Raw genomic sequence first — 16,394 nt, 5'->3', positions numbered from 1 at the left:
GTTATGTGCGTCTTGCTTCGTTTTACGACTGTTCTTGCCGCCGTTCTTAATTGTTGCAGTTATTAAATTAGGTTGTTAAGTGAATCAGGCTTTGCTTGTCAGATCGCAAAAGTGGGATCATAAATACAACTGTCATGAATACGAATCACTCAAGCTGGCAACTTTGTTCCCATGACACACACACACACCAAGGAGGCCACGCTGGTCGTGTTTGAAAAATGGTCATGCATCATTTTTTTCAGCGCCGTTGTAACTTCGGTCACTAAACGAAGCGTTGTAAGTCAAGGATTTCCTGTAGTTATCGAAGCCCCTGCAAACACATCCAGAGGGGTGCAGATGTGAGAGAGGGGAGGGGGCCCTTCCTGGATGTCCGAAGCCTACCTCCCCAGGTGTTTTGATGGTCTCCAGAAATCAAAAATGATCTTTTGCCAAATGTGAGGTTCACACATAAACCACACAGGCTGAGTCAGCACAACACAACGCAGGAAAGAAAGCGAAGGCGGAACTAGCAACCCCATCATCCACATTTTTGGGAAAGGATTCAGAGCCCCACCTCAGAGTCCTTTCCCTTTAAAAAATAATAATAATGATAATAATGATAATGATAATAATAATAATAATGATAATGATAATAGGAAGTGTTTGACATGATACGAAATCCAGCATATAAATCTCATTTGCTCTGTATTACTGTTTTTTTGATGATGATGATGATAATAATAGTAATAATAATAATAACAACAACAACAACAATAATAATGATGATGATGATTATGGCAACAATTATAGTCCCCAGTGCTTGGGAAGCGCCTGACTGATGATGAAATACAAAATCTAGCCTAGTGATCTCATTTGCTGTGTAGTAGTAGAAATAATAATAATAATAATAATAATAATAGTAATAGTAATAATAATGATAAAAAATAGGTGCTTGGGAAGCACCCGATTGGTGATGAAATATGAAATCTAACATAGTGATCTCGTTTGCTGTCTTGTATTGTTAATAATAATAATAATGATGATAATAATAATAATAATAATAAGTGCTTGGGAAGCACCCGACTGGTGATAAAATACGAAATCCAGCATAGTGATCTCATTTGCTGTGTTTTATTGTTAATAATAATAATAATAATAATAATAATAATAATAATAATGTTTAGCAAAGTGCCTGGGCATATTGTAGCTAATGCAACCATGCAAAACACACAGGATACAAAAGAGCGCATCACAACCACTGCTAAGAAATCAGGCCTGGATGCCAAGCAGGGCTCCTTGCCCAGGCCCCCAAAAGAGGAACCCAATCCCGAATTCAAATCCTGCATCATCAGTTGAGATGGAACCCCCTTCTTCGGCCTACCTAAGCCGAGAGTCGACATTTCGATGCCAAAGGAAAAAGAATTCAAAACTGGCCCAGAATTGGGGTGGGTTTTTGCCAACCTGGAGCCACGAACCCCCAAATCCACTTAATGGGGTAGAGGGGCTTCCCCCTCAGTAAAAGAACCTGCCAGTTGCAACAATCAATCAATCAATCAATCAACCCAACCCCACAAAAGCAGAAATTCAGGTACGCCAAAAACTCAACTCCCCCAACTCAGTACCCAGCATCCCCAGCTGAAGATTGGGTGGGTAGGTGGGGTTGAAACCATGGGAGTTGTAGTCCCACAAGACTTTCGCCTAAATGGAGATTTGAAAGGGGGGGGGCATATGGGAAATCCAGAAAAGAGGGGGGGAAGGCGTGAAACCAGTCTGGGCCCCGCCATGCTGGCAGGCTCAGCATCTTCTGTTGGATGGGAGGGGAGGGCAGGCGGGGGTCTCGAGCAAGCCAGGGAAGTGGGGGGGACAGCAGAGCCAGGCTGGGTCCTACAGGCCGACCCCCTCCCTCCCTCCCCTGCTCCCTCCCTCCTGCTTTTACTTCCTGCCTGCCTGCTTTCCTTCTTCTCTCTCCCTCACTTCCCTTCTCCTTCCTTCCTTCTTTCCTCTCTCCCCCTTCCCTTCTCCTTTCTCCCTTCTCCTTCCTTCCTCCTTTCCTCTCTCCCCCTTCCCTTCTCCTTCTTTCTTGCCTGCCTTCTTTCCTCTTTCCTCCTTCCCTTTTTCTTTCCTTCCCACCTCCCTTCCTCCCTTCTTTCCTCTCTCTCCCCCTTCCCTTCTGCTTTCGTTTCTTCTTCCTTCCTTCCACCTTCTCTCCCTTTCTTCCCTTCTTCCTCCCTTTCTTTTTCCTCCCTCCCTCCCTTCTTTCCTCTCTCACCTTCTCCTTTCTTTCTTCTTCCTTCCTTCCACCTTCCCTCCCTTCTTCCTCCTTTCCTTTTTCCTCCCTCCCTCCCTTCTTTCCCTTCCCCTTCACTTATCTTTTCTTCTTCTCCCTCCTTCCTTCCTTCCTTCTTTCCTCCATCTTCCCCTTCACATCTTTTCTTCCATCTCCTGCCTGCCTGCCTTCTTTCTCCCCCTTCCCTTCTCCTTCCTTCCTTCCTTCTTTCCTTTCTCCCCCTTCTCCTTCACATCTTTTTCCCATCTCCTTCCTTCCTGCCTGCCTGCCTGCCTTCTTTCCTCTCACCCTTCCCTTCTCCATTCTTCCTTCCTTCTTTCCGCCTTCCCTCCCTTTCTTCCCTGCTACCTCTCTTCCTTCTTTTCCTTCCTCCCTCCCTTCTTTCCTCTCTCTCCCCCTTCCCTTCTCCTTCCTTCCTTCCCTCCCTCCGGAGCGCCTGGCCCTGCTGGGGAGGGGGCGTCCAGAAGCCCCGCGCAGAGGATCCTCGGAGGGGGGGGCGGGCAGAGGGCGAGCCGGGGGGCCGGAGGGGCGCATCTTCCCCCCGCCGCCTCTTCCGCCAACGCGGCGCCCGCCGCACCTGGTCCGGGGCCGGGGCAGAGCCGCAGGCCGGGCCTCGCCTTCCTTTCCCGGCGCCCGCGCGGGGGGCTCACCTGGCGCGCTGCAGTCGGCGCACACCTCCGCCCGGCCCACCTTCCGCGCCATCCCGGCCGCCCGCCCGCCTGCCCGCCGCCCCCGGCTCCTCTCGCTCCGGCCGCCCGCCGCTTCCCGGGCTGGGCGCAGCAGCAGCAGCGGCAGCAGCGGCGGTGGCGGCGGGCGCAGCAGCGGCCCCTCCTGCAGGAAGCCAGGCGGGCGGCGAGAGCGCAGGGCCGGCCCTCCGGAGGCGGAGCGAGCCGGGCAGCGGGGCGCCGCCGGCTCCTGCCGCGCTGCGCCCGATCCTACGCTGGGTTTGCGCGGTAGAGGCCCCTCTCGGTCCTTGGATGGGGATGGGACGCCCAATGGGCTCAGGACTGGGGGTGCACTGCCAAAGGGGTAACAAGAACTGGGTTGGAAGGGACCTTGGAGGTCATCAAGTCCACACACACCCCTCCTGCCGCAGGAGACCTGGACTAGGGATTCGAACCGCCCAACGGCCAACCTTTCTGATTGACAAGCTCGGATTGACAAGCTGAGCCACTGAGCCACTAGTCAGGTCCAATGGAGATAGAATGGAAGAACGACAGAAAAAGAGAGTTGGAAGGGACCTTGGAGGTCATCTAGTCCAACCCCCTGCATGTGCAGGAGAACTGGACTAGGGATTCGAACTGCCGTGCTGCCAACCTTTCTGATTGACAAGCTCAGGGTCTTAGCCTCCTAGTCCAGGTCTAATACAAGGCATATAAGTCCAATTAATAAATAATAATGAAGACAGAATGGAAGAATAACAGAAAAAGAGAGTTGGAAGGGACTTTAGAGGTCATCTAGTCCAATCGCCTTCTGGCGCAGGAGACCTGGACTAGGGACTCAAACCACCAATCTGCCAACCTTTCTGATTGACAAGCTCTGAATGACAAGCTCAGGGTCTTAGCCACAGAGCCACCTAGTCCAGGTCTAATGGAGACAGAAAAAGAGAGTTGGGAAGGGACCTTGGAGGTCATCTAGTCCAACCTCCTCCTGGCATAGCAGGGACTCAAACTGCCCAACTGCCAAGCCAACTTTTCTGGTTGACAAGCTCTGAATGACAAGCTCAGGGTCTTAGCCACAGAGCCGCCTAGTCCAGGTCCAATGGAGACAGAATGGAAGAATGACAGAAAAAGAGAGTTGGAGGTCATCTAGCCCAACCCCCTGGAGAACTGGACTAGGGATTCCAACTGCTGTGCTGCCAACCTTTCTGATTGACAAGCTCAGGGTCTTAGCCATCTAGTCCAGGTCTAATATAAGGCATAGAAGTCCAATAAATAAATAAATAAATAAATAAATAAATAAATAAATAAATAAATAAATAAATAAATAAATAAATAAATAAATAAATAAATAAATAAATAAATAAATAAATAAATAAATAAATAAATAAATAAATAAATAAATAAATAAATAATAATGGAGACAGAAGGAAAGAATGACAGGAAAAGAGAGTGGGAAAAGGACTTTGGGGGTCATCTAGTCCAACCCCCTCCTCCCGTAGGAGACCTGGACTAGGGATTTGAACCGTCCAACTGTCAAACCTTTCTGATTGACAAAAGTTCAGGGTCTTTTAGCCACTAAGCTACCTAGTCAGCTCTTTCAACCAAGCAGTGTGGGGTTTTTAATAATAATAATAATAATAATAATAATAATACATATAATCCCAGCGACCGATTAGGTCCCACAGAGTGGGCCTTCTCCGGGTCCCGTCAACCAAACAATGCCGGTTGGCGGGTCCCAGGGGAAGAGCCTTCTCTGTGGCGGCACCGGCTCTCTGGAACCAGCTCCCCCCAGAGATTAGAACTGCCCCTACTCTTCCTGCCTTCCGAAAACTCCTCAAAACCCACCTTTGTCGTCAGGCATGGGGAAACTAAACATCTCCCCTGGGCACGTCAATTTATGCATGGTATGCTTGTGTGTGTGTCTGTTATCATATGGGGTTTCTTTTCTTAAATCGTTAAATTTTAATTAATTGGATTGTTGTGACTGTTTTTACATGTTGTGAGCCGCCCCGAGTCTTCGGAGAGGGGCGGCATACAAGTCCAACAAATAAATAAATAAATAAATAAATAAATAAATAAATAAATAATAATAATTATTATTATTATTATTATCATCATCATCATCATCATCATTATTTAGATTTGTATGCTGCCCCTCTCTGCAGATTCTGTAGGTAAATAGGCGGTCTTGTCATCTGGACCCCTGGATCTAAAGTCACACCTGGAGCCCTGAACCCCCCAAATAGACTTAATTAAGGAGGAGTGGGGGGGGGGCGTGAGGGGGGGTTTCTTTCCAGGAAAGGCCTCCTTACCTGTCCGACCTGCCACTCACCCCCCCCAAGCCGTCAGAAAGGCAGGTGTGGCAAAAATCCAGGTGTGCCCCTCCCTCTTAAAATACTCAGTCTCCTCCCCCCACTCCACTCCTATGAATCCCACTAGGTGGGTGGTGGGGGCTGGGGAGTGGGATGGGGATTGGGGGCAATGGAGTGTGGGGTTGGGGGGGGAAGTGGGGAAGGGAGTCTCGGGAGTGTAGGAGGGCCATTCACAGGTGCTTGACCCGTTTATGTCATCCTCGGGCTGCATTCACACGTGCTTGCACGATCCGTGTTTATTGATATATGCATTATTTCCCGGCGTTCCCTGGTTGCCCAGCGGCCTTGGAGAACCCGTTGCGCACGGGAAGGGCAATATTCACACGTGCTTGCACGATCCGTGTCTGTTTATTATTTACGGCATCCTCTGGTTGCCAAGCGGACTTGCAGAACTCGTTACACGCAGGAAGGGCAGCATTCACACGTGCTTGCAAGATCCGTGTCTTGATATATGTATTATTTACGGGCATCCCCTGGTTGCCAAGCGGACTTGGAGAATTCGCTACACGTGGGAAGGGTAGCATTCACACGTGCTTGCGCGATTCGTGTCTATTTATGTCTTTATTATTATTATTATCCTGGGGTTGCAAAGTGATCATTGTCTGAACTTTTAAAATTATTATTATTATTATTTTTTTGCATGACATGTTGGGTCCACCAAGGGGGAGGGGGGGCGAGCCCGAGGAGGAAGTGATGTCCTGAGTATGGTGACGTCACCGTACCAGCGATGCAAATGAGGTGGGCTGCCTGGAGCAGCTGGGCATGATGTCATCGAGGCGCGGGCGGGGGGCGCCGCTGGGTCCTAAAGCGAGACTCTATCCATCTACGCCGCCCGCTGTTGGGAGTGGCGTCTGAATGGTATCTAACACGCTGCTTGTATTTTGCACGGAATCGGCTGAAGTGAGGCGTGCAAAACGGCCGGCAGATCTCTGCAAAAATGCAAAAATAAAAATAAAAATTGCGGGTTTATAAAAGTCCTAAAGAAATTGGATACAAAATTGGATACAAAAAAGAAACGCAAATCAACAATTAGGGATAGAATATCATAAATGTACAAATGTAAAAACGAATAATTTATCAATGTAATGCAAATATATGGATGTTAACCCATAGAAAGTATTAGAAAGTATTAAGATGTAAAATCAATAAAAATATATTTTTTAAAAAGTTGTGGGGGGAAATTATATTAAAAGTTACATAAAACTGAAAAAAAATATTTAAAGTCTTAAAGAAAGAATGGGAAGGAATTGTAGATGGGTGGACTTCAAGTCCCAGAATCCCCCAGCCACCTTAGAATTCTGGGAATTGGAATAGAATAGAATAATAATTTTATTGTCACTTGGAATGTACACTAATTGGCATATGTTAAAGTCAAATTTTGTTGCATCAGATGGCCACCGCCTCCAATATACGCTACCTAACAGAATAAATAAATACAGAATTATGCATAGACCCACATATATCACATGTCACAGAGAAATAAGTGTAGTTTAGATGTGTACCTGCACACATATCAGGGAAAAACAATTCAATTCCACCAGAAAATACAATGAGACAAAATTTATAGGTGTGTAGAAATGGACAGGCTGACAATGATGCTTAAGGGATTAAATAACTCAGAATATTATTGCATTTTATGGTTGCTGTACAAATGGGGTGATGGATTTTAATACTGTATAACTAGGAATTTTAGATAGTTATGTAATTTTAATTTACCATAATTGGATTTAATCTTATTGTAACTTACTGTTTTTTATATAATGTGAGCCACCCGGAGTCTTCAAAGAAGAACAGCATAGAAATCCAATAAATAGATAGATAGATAGATACATGATAGATAGATAGATAAATAGAAAAGATAGATAGATAAATAGATGATAGATAGAATAGATAGATAGATAGAAAAGATAGATAGATAAATAGAAAAGATAGATAGATAAATAGAAAAGATAGATAGATAGATAGATACCGTAGATAGATAGATAAATGATAGATAGATAGATAGAAAAGATAGATAGATAGATAGATGATAGATAGATAGAAAAGATAGATAGTTAGATAGAAAGATAGATAGATAGATAGAGGATAGATAGATAGAAAAGATAGTAATGTTAAATTATTGCGATGTTTTAATAATGAAACAATTAATAAATAAAACATTTTTTAAAAAGCCTAGTTCAGATGTATACCTGCCCACACATCTTCCAATTTCCTAGATTAAGAAACACTGAACTAAAGCAATTCTAATAATCATGACTTTTCAAGAGCATTGTCTGCAATGTAATTATTATGGGTTTATTATTATTATTTTATCAGAAGAGGCAAAACTGTTTCTTCTTCTTGGGGTTATATCCTCTTCCGATCCTTCCAACTTCCTCCTTGAACACTCTCAAGCAGATCGTTCTGCCTGATATCTTCTGCAAAAAAACTTTTTTTAAAAAAATATCATTTTTTATTTCCGCTTTTCAACTCTGCCCTTATCTTTCTGTTCTATTGAAAGAAAAATTGACGGTCCTTAAAGTTCTCACAAAATCATTTCTCAAAATGAGCTTCATGGCCTCCTTTTAATTTCCCTTTGTTATTCTCACTTTTTAAAAATCTGCTTCACATTAAATTAAATTTTCAACACTTTTCTTGCCCTTTAAAACCAGTGGTCATTTTCTTGGATTTGAGAATAGACAAACAGGTAATCCTTGACTTACAATTATTCATTTAGTAATCATTCAAAGTTACAACAGTAACTTAGAACCAGTCTGCCTGCCTATCTGTCTGTCTGTCTGTCTGTCTGTCTATCATGTCTGTCTATCCATCCATCCATCCACCTATCACCCATACCTACCTACCTGCCTACCTGCCTACCTACCTATCTATCTATCTATCTATCATACCTATCATGTTTGTCTGTCTATCCATCCATCCACCTATCATCCATATCTATCTATCTATCTATCTATCTATCTATCTATCTATCTATCTATCTATCATACCTATCATGTCTGTCTGTCTATCCATCCATCCACCTATCATCCATATCTATCTGTCTATCTATCTATCTATCTATCTATCTATCTATCTATCTATCTATCTACCTACCTACCTACCTACCTACCTACCTACCTACCTAATCTATCTATCTATCTATCATACCTATCATGTCTGTCTGTCTATCTATTCATCCATCTATCCACCTATCATCCATCTCTATCTATCTATCTATCTATCTATCTATCTATCTATCCATTCTCTATCTATCTATCTATCTATCTATCTATCTACTCTATCATACCTATCATGTCTGTCTACTTTTCTACCTGTCTTTCTGTCTACCTGCCCATCCACCCACCCACCCACCCACCCACCTATCTATCTATCACCTCTCTCTCTCTCTCTCTCTCTCTCTCTCTATCTAATCTATCTATCATATCTATCATGTCTTCTCTCTTTGGAGAGCAACTGTGGGGGTCTCTCTGCATGTGGGGAAGACCCCTCCCTCTAAGGGAGATGGATGGTTGAGAAACAGAACGTATAAATATATGTTGTGAGCGGCATACATGTCCAGTAGAGTTCCTCCCAACCGCTGGGCCAAGAAGGATTCTGGGTGGTCATGAAGTTAGTTGGGGGAAAGATAGATCAAAGGCAACATGAGAAAATATTATTTTCCTGAAAGAGTAGCAGATGCTTGGAACAAACTTCCAGCAGATGTGGTTGGTAAATCCACAGTAACCGAATTTAAACATGCCTGGGATAAACATAGATCCATTGTAAGATAAAATACAGGAAATAGTATAAGGGCAGACTAGATGGACCAGGAGGTCTTTTTCTGCCGTCAGTCTTCTATGTTTCTATGTTTCTATGCTCAGCCGAGGGGGTCTCTCCAGCAGGTGACCCCTTTGCTGGCTGGGCTAAGCTGACCTTCCCCAACAGAGCCTCTCCCACATGGGGGAAGATGTGAGCTCAAGATCTCAAAAAAACCCTTCCATTTGTTTCCTTAGTGGCTTCTGTGCTGTTGTGCCAGGCAAAATAGCTCATCCATTTATTTATGGCGACTTCATGCAGATGTGTGGCTGTTCCATTAGCACCCAAAGAGATGAAAAAGCTGCTGTCATTTCAGGTCACGGTTTAATTTTGCATTAAAAAAAAAAGAGCTGGAACTTTCAAGTGGGTTATTTATTCTTCCTATAAATCAAGGTTGGTCTATCACAGCCATTGTGCTAAACCAGAATCCATCTTAATTTCATGGCTCAGGTTTGCATGATACTTAACCTACGGAGAATTAAACCTGGTTTACTCAACCTAATTTTCTGGGTTTGGATGACATGTTCTCCCACCCCCCCCCACTTCTTTGGCATGAAAAAAGAAAAATTGGCAAAGAACCAAAAAATTACGTAACCCTGCAATTTACCTCTAACTTTTTTTAAAAAGTAAATAAATAAAGCTGTAGAAAATTGTCCTTCTTAAAATAACTCCTAAAGTCTCTGTAAATCCCCTCCCTTATGCCCTTGTAGTTTTTAATAATTGCTGTAATTTGTAATAATTTAAATGCTGACCTTGCATATAATACTTTGTGGTTTTATTTATTTATTTATTATTTAGATTTGTATGCCGCCCCTCTCCGAAGACTCGGGGCGGCTCACAACAAAGTGAGAAAACAATTTACAACAAATCTAAATTTCTACTAAAAACATTTTTAAAAACCCATTTTCTAAACACACATACCATTCATAAATTGTATATGCCCGGGGGAGATGTCTCAGTTCCCCCATGCCTGACGACACAGGTGGGTCTTAAGGAGCTTACGAAAGGCAAGGAGAGTAGGGGCAGTTCTAATCTCCGGGGGGAGTTGGTTCCAGAGGGTCGGGGCCGCCACAGAGAAGGCTCTTCCCCTGGGGCCCGCCAACCGACATTGTTTAGTTGACGGGACCCGGAGAAGGCCCACTCTGTGGGACCTAATCGGTCGCTGGGATTCGTGCGGCAGCAGGCGGTCTCGGAGATATATATAGATATATCTATATCTATATCCTACATAATAAATAAATAATTTTTTTAAAAAAAACATATAGCCCCTCCCTGGAACAGAGCTGGAAGGGATCTGATCTGATAGCTCAACTGCTAATTCTCTGCCTTACAAGGCAGAGTCCGCTGGATCGAATCCCAGTAAGGAAGGGTGTGGCTAGCTGATGAGGCCAGAACAAGGCCGAAATGGGACCATCCTAGTCTCCCTTAATTTTAAAATTCCAGCTAAAAAAAAAAATTGACACATACAGAATATAGTTGTCGGCTATAAATAAATTAACTGCTTGAAATGGTCCTGGGTTGGGCCTAGAGGCAAAAAGGAGCTGTGACGTTCCTTCAATATACCAGGGTGATCCGACATTTAAAAAAAAACCTGGCATTTCTGTCCTTGTTCTAAGGCAAACACTGCGAGACCTAAGCTGCCTTCCTTCTATAAATACTGGATATATATATATATTTGTTTTCGTTTGTTGCAAACAAACTATATCTACAGCAGCATGAAGCTTACAACTTCAGCCTGATGATGGTGAATGTGATTTCACCGAAACGTCGCATAGACACTCAAAATATTACATGGGGCAAAACCTGAACTCAGAACAATCTACATATATATATATGTCACATGGTGGGGGTTTTTTTGTGAATTTGAAAATTAAGGGAGACTGGGATAGATCTATTTTGGCCTTATTTTGGCCTCATCAGCTAGCCATACCCACTGGGACTTGAACCTGCAACCTTTGCCTTGTAAGGCAGAGAATTATCCTCTAGGCTACAGTATCCAATCCCTTCAGCTCTGCACCAGGGAAGGGTTACATATTTTTGTGTCGAATCACCCTGGTGTATTGAAGGAACATCACAGCTCCTTATTTGCCTCTCGGACCAACCCAGGGCCATTTCCAAGGCAGTTAATTTTATTGATAGCGACAATTCTATCTCTATGTGTCACATGATTTTTTTTTTTGCTGAATTTGAAAATTAAGGGAGACTAGGATAGATCTATTCGGCCTTACACACACACACATATATTTGTGTGTGTAACATATTTTCGCTGATAATGAAAAGGAAGGGAGACTAGTATAGATATATTTGAATATATGTACGTATGTATTATGTATATAACATATTTTTGTTGATAATGAAAAGGAATATATATATAGTCCCCTTTTGTGACTATCTGACAAGCAAAGTGAATTGCGAAGCAAAATTAACTTATTGACAATGCGAGTAAATTAACAAGTTGATAGATCCACTTAACAACAGGGACTAGAAAGGTTGTAAAATGAGGCAAATCTCACTTAACTCAATTAAGTTATTCAATAACAATAATTTGCTCAGCAATAGAATTTTGGGGCTGAATTGTGGTCACAAGTTATACTGTCTATAATAGAACTCGGTGGCTGGAAATTGAGCAGAGATTTATTCTTCTGATGTCATTCTATGACTTTTTTTTCTATCCAACATACACAATTCTTAACATTTTTCCCTGGCTGGGGGATTCTGGGAGTTGGAAGTTTACGTCTTTAAAGCTAGCTGAAATGCTGATGTTGTGAAACACTGGTTTATATCAGGATGAGAGTTACAATTCCCATGTCTATATCCAATCTTCAATTTCATCCTATTTTTACTAGCCTCCAAGCTGAATCATAGAAGAGAATAAAAGAGAATTAGATGTACCAATTTTTTTTTTACTGATTCCAATGCATTTGATTGGTTTCATTGTTTAACATATGGGGTTTTTAAAAATCTTATTTTAATTGGGATATATCAGTTTTGAATTGTGAGCTGCCCCGAGTCATCTGATTTTTTGATTTGATTTGATTTTATTGGATTTGTATGCCGCCCCTCTCCATAGACTCGGGGCGGCTAACAACAGTAGTAAAACAGCATATGACAATCCAATATTAAAACAGTTAAAAACCCTTATTGTAAAACCAAACATACATACAGACATACCATGCATAAAATTGTAAAGGCCTAGGGGGAAAGAATATCTCAGTTCCCCCATGCCTGACGGCAGAGGTGGGTTTTAAGGAGCTTACGAAAGGCAAGGAGGGTGGGAGCAATTCTAATCTCTGGGGGGAGTTGGCTCCAGAGGCCGAGGCCGCCACAGAGAAGGTTCTTCCCCTGCGTCCCGCCAAGCGACATTGTTTAGTTGATGGGACCCGGAGAAGACCCACTCTGTGGGACCTAACTGGTCGCTGGGATTCGTGCAGCAGAAGGTGGTCCCTAAGATAGTGTGGTCGAGTGCATTTGCTAAGATGGGCAGCTACAGAAATTAAAGAAATAAATACAAAATATATATAAAAAGAGAAAATTGAGATTTTTGTCATATCGGCCTCAATAGACGCCGAAAATAAATTAATTCTTTAAGACAGCATTTAAATTTTGGCTACTTTGCGATGGGTGGAATTCCCAGAATGCCCCACTAAGCTAGCAAGGGTGGCTGGGGATTCTGGGAGTTGAAGTCCACAGTGGTAGAAATTTGAGGAGGGATGATTGATTATTAAATATGGATTGACTGTGGAATATTGGTGTTCTGTCGAGGTCTCTGGTATTTAAGTATTGTTTAATATTAGGATGTATTAATTAGTAAAATTGGATTCGAATTTTAGAACTATAGAATTACATAGGTAAAATTAATGGAAGATACATATGATAAACAAGGGGTTTATGATATGTACTGTATGATTTTATGAGTTTGCATTATGCATTTAAAATATACTTGGAAATGTAGAAGATTGATGAAAGTTAATAATAGTAAATGCTAAGTGCCTTTTTATAGTCTGGCCCTCCAACAGTCTGATGGACAGTGAACTGGCCCCCTGTGTTAAAAGTTTGGGGACCCCTGTCCACCCATCTTAAAGCGGCTAAGGTTGCAAAGTTTTGTTTTTAAGGTGACCTTTTCCTAATCCATGAAACCCATTATTCTGAAGTGTGAGTGAATGATTACTGTCAATTTGAAAGATTAACACCCGTTGGATTCTTCTAAATTGGATTACCGTCTTAGCAGCCTTAAACTGATTCCACCAAAGCCTCTGAGATAACGGAAGCATTTCAAAGCCAACAATGGCGTTGGTCCCAATTTAGGGGGCTGCCGAGCTACTTGGTGGCTTGGTATGGGTCGTGGCTTGGCCCCAGGCACAGAGTTGTGTCTTAAGTTTGAATTATTCTTCTCTCATGGAAGTACGTGAAGGCAGAGGAAGGACAGAAGAAGCTACCTGAGCCAAATTCTCTGGTTTGGGACAATTAATTTGTTGCTGTTGTTAGCCACCCTGAGTCTGCGGAGAGGGGCGGCATACAAATCCAATAAATAAATAAATAAAAATAAATAAATAAATCTCGGCTCACCCTCTCCCTTATATAGTGTCAAACCTGGTGGGCAGCAGCCAGTGTGACAACCATTTAGATAGGAGCCAGCCGTGTGCAGCAGCTGCCAAAAAAGCCAACACAGTTCTAGGCTGCATCAACAGAGGGAGAGAATCAAGATCATGTAAAATGCTAATGCCACTTTATAAGGCCTTGGTATGGCCACACTTGGAATAAGGAATTCGGATTTGGTCTCCACGATGCAAAAAGGATGCTGAGACTCTAGAAATAGTGCAGAGAAGAGCAACAAAGAGGATTTATTTATTTATTATTTAGATTTGTATGCCGCCCCTCTCCGCAGGATTAGGGGACTGGAGGCTAAAGCATATGAAGAAATATTGCAGGAACTGGGCATGGCTAGTTTAATGAAGAGAAGGACCAAGGTTGACAGGATAGCAGCCTTCCAATATCTCAGGGGTTGCCACAAAGAAGAAGGAGTCAACCTATTCTCCAAAGCACCTGAGGGTAAAGCAAGAAGCAATAGGTGGAAACTAAAGAAGGAGAGAAGCAACTTAGAACTGCAGAAAAAACAATGGCTGCCAACCTGCCTTCCATTGAACGCCTGTAGACTGCACGAGTCAAAAAGAGGACTGTGAAAATATTGACTGACCACTTGCATCCTGGACACAAACAGTTTCCACTCCTACCCTCAAAACGTCGCTACAGAGCACTGCACACCAAGACAACTAGACACAAGAACAATTTCCCCCCCGAACTCCATCACTTTACTAAACAAATAATTCCCTCACCACTAGAAACTATTTACTAAGTCTGCACTACTATTACTACTAGTTTTTTCTCATCATTCCTATCACCCATTTCCTCCCACTTAGGACTGTATGACTGCAACTTGTTGCTTGTATCATTAAGATTTTTATTACTATTGATTGTTTCCTGATTGCTTATTTGATTCCTATGACAATCCTTAAATGTTGGCGCTCATGATTCTTGACAAGTGTCTCTTTTTCTTTTATGAACGCTGAGAGCATATGCACCAAGACAAATTCCTTGTGCGTCCAATCACACTTGGCCAATAAACTGAAAAAGTAGTAGATCCTTGGAACTAACTTCCAGCAGACGTGGTTGGTAAATCCACAGGAACTGAATTTAAACATGCCTGGAATAAACATAGATCCACCCTAAGATAAAATACAGGAAATAGTATAAGGGCAGACTAGATGGACCATGAGGTCTTTTTCTGCTGTCAGTATTCTCGGTTTCTAAATTCAATTCAATTCTATTCTACTCTACGGAGAAATTTCCTGACAGTCAGAACAATTAACCAGTGGAACAGCTTGCCACCAGAAGCTGTGAATGCTCCAACACTGGAAGTTTTTAAGCAGATGTTGGATAACCGTCTGTCTGAAGTAGTGTAGGGTTTCACCTGCCTAAGCAGGCAGTTGGACTAGAAGACGTCCAAGGTCCCGTCCAACTCTGTTGTTATTACTATAACCACAGCCTGCTGGTGGTGGTGGTGGCGGCGTGCAACCAGTTGGCACCTTGGAAACCAGTTGGCACCTTGCAAACCACGATTGGCACCTTTGCGTGGGAGAGCTACCCCCTTCCTGGGGGTGTCTGTGTGGATTGGGGATGCCGGGGCATACCTGGGGGGCACACCGGGCCAGAGACCCCTGCCGCCTCCCCCCACCCCTCCACCCCCAATTCCAGCAGTCTTGATGTCCCCCCCCCCGGCACCGAAGGACAGCGAGGGACCCCTCCTAGACCTCCCCTCCCCTCCTAGAAAGAAAAGAGACGCCTGCAAACGCCCGCACAGGTGGGGCACAGCAGCAGCTTTTGCAACCGGGCGCCCGCGGGCGCCACCGCCTGCCACGGCCCCCTCCCCACGCTGGGGGAAAAGCCGGGGGGGGGGGAAGAAAACGCTTCCTCTCGCGGGAACGGGCGGGAAGGCGCCGCCCGCGGGGACTCCAAGTCCCATGCTCCCCCGCTGAAGCCGGGCAAGCTGCGAGCCCCTTTGTGCGCCGGGGCGGGGGCGCCTCTTCCAACCCCCCCTCCTCCTCCTTTCGCCTCTTCCTCCGCCTCTTCCTCCTCTTCCTCCTCCTCCGCCGGCTTGCAAGCAGCTGCCGGGGCCGCGGAGGCGGCGGAGGCTCGGCTCGGTGCCCGCGGCGCCCATGCGGCTGCAGCCCCCGCCGGCCCCTCGCCCCGGTGCCAGGAGGATGCTGGCCGCCTCGCCGCCGCCTCCTCCTCCTCCTCCTCCAGCCCGCAGCGAAGGCGCCGAGAGCCGCTACCCGCTGCACGCGCTGGTCTGGCACGACCGCCCCGCCGAGCTGGAGAGGATGCTGAGCGCCGGACGGCAGGTGGGTCAGGTGGGGGGGGTCTTCAAAGGGAGACGGGGGGCTTTGCAGGGCTCGGCCCCTCCCGCAGCCGCACTCCAAGGCCCATGGTGCAGGGCCCCGGTGGGGGCGGGCGGTGGAAGCTTAGTAATATGAATAATATTTTGTTCTTTAATAATAATAATAATAATAATAATAATTAATAATAATTTATTAGATTTGCATGCCGCCCCTCTCCGCAGACTCGGGGTGGCTCACAACAATAAGAATAACAATGTGACAATGTAACAAATCTAATATTTAAAAGAAAGTATCTAAAAACCCATCATTTAAAAACCATACATCACAAACTTTTATTTTATTTTATTTTATTTTATTTTAGTATTTATTTATTTAGTATTTATTTATTTATTTATCCAATACA

At 44.2% G+C, this 16,394-nt stretch overlaps 2 protein-coding genes across 2 annotated transcripts in view; one reads left to right on the top strand and one right to left on the bottom strand.

Annotated features, from left to right (window-relative positions):
• Nucleotides 1-3,012, bottom strand: part of GIT1 (GIT ArfGAP 1) — a 68,929-nt gene extending 65,917 nt beyond the window's left edge. The window contains 1 exon segment of the mRNA XM_070735444.1: nt 2,917-3,012. Within this exon segment, the coding sequence (XP_070591545.1) occupies nt 2,917-2,968 (52 nt within the window). The 5' untranslated portion in view covers nt 2,969-3,012.
• Nucleotides 3,013-15,788: 12,776 nt separating this feature from the next.
• Nucleotides 15,789-16,394, top strand: part of LOC139158050 (ankyrin repeat domain-containing protein 13B-like) — a 51,406-nt gene continuing 50,800 nt past the window's right edge. The window contains 1 exon segment of the mRNA XM_070735441.1: nt 15,789-15,994. Within this exon segment, the coding sequence (XP_070591542.1) occupies nt 15,809-15,994 (186 nt within the window). The 5' untranslated portion in view covers nt 15,789-15,808.

Source organism: Erythrolamprus reginae, chromosome 1, assembly GCF_031021105.1.
Source record: "Erythrolamprus reginae isolate rEryReg1 chromosome 1, rEryReg1.hap1, whole genome shotgun sequence".
NCBI lineage: Eukaryota > Metazoa > Chordata > Lepidosauria > Squamata > Dipsadidae > Erythrolamprus > Erythrolamprus reginae.
This window is presented reverse-complemented; position numbering and strand designations above follow the sequence as displayed.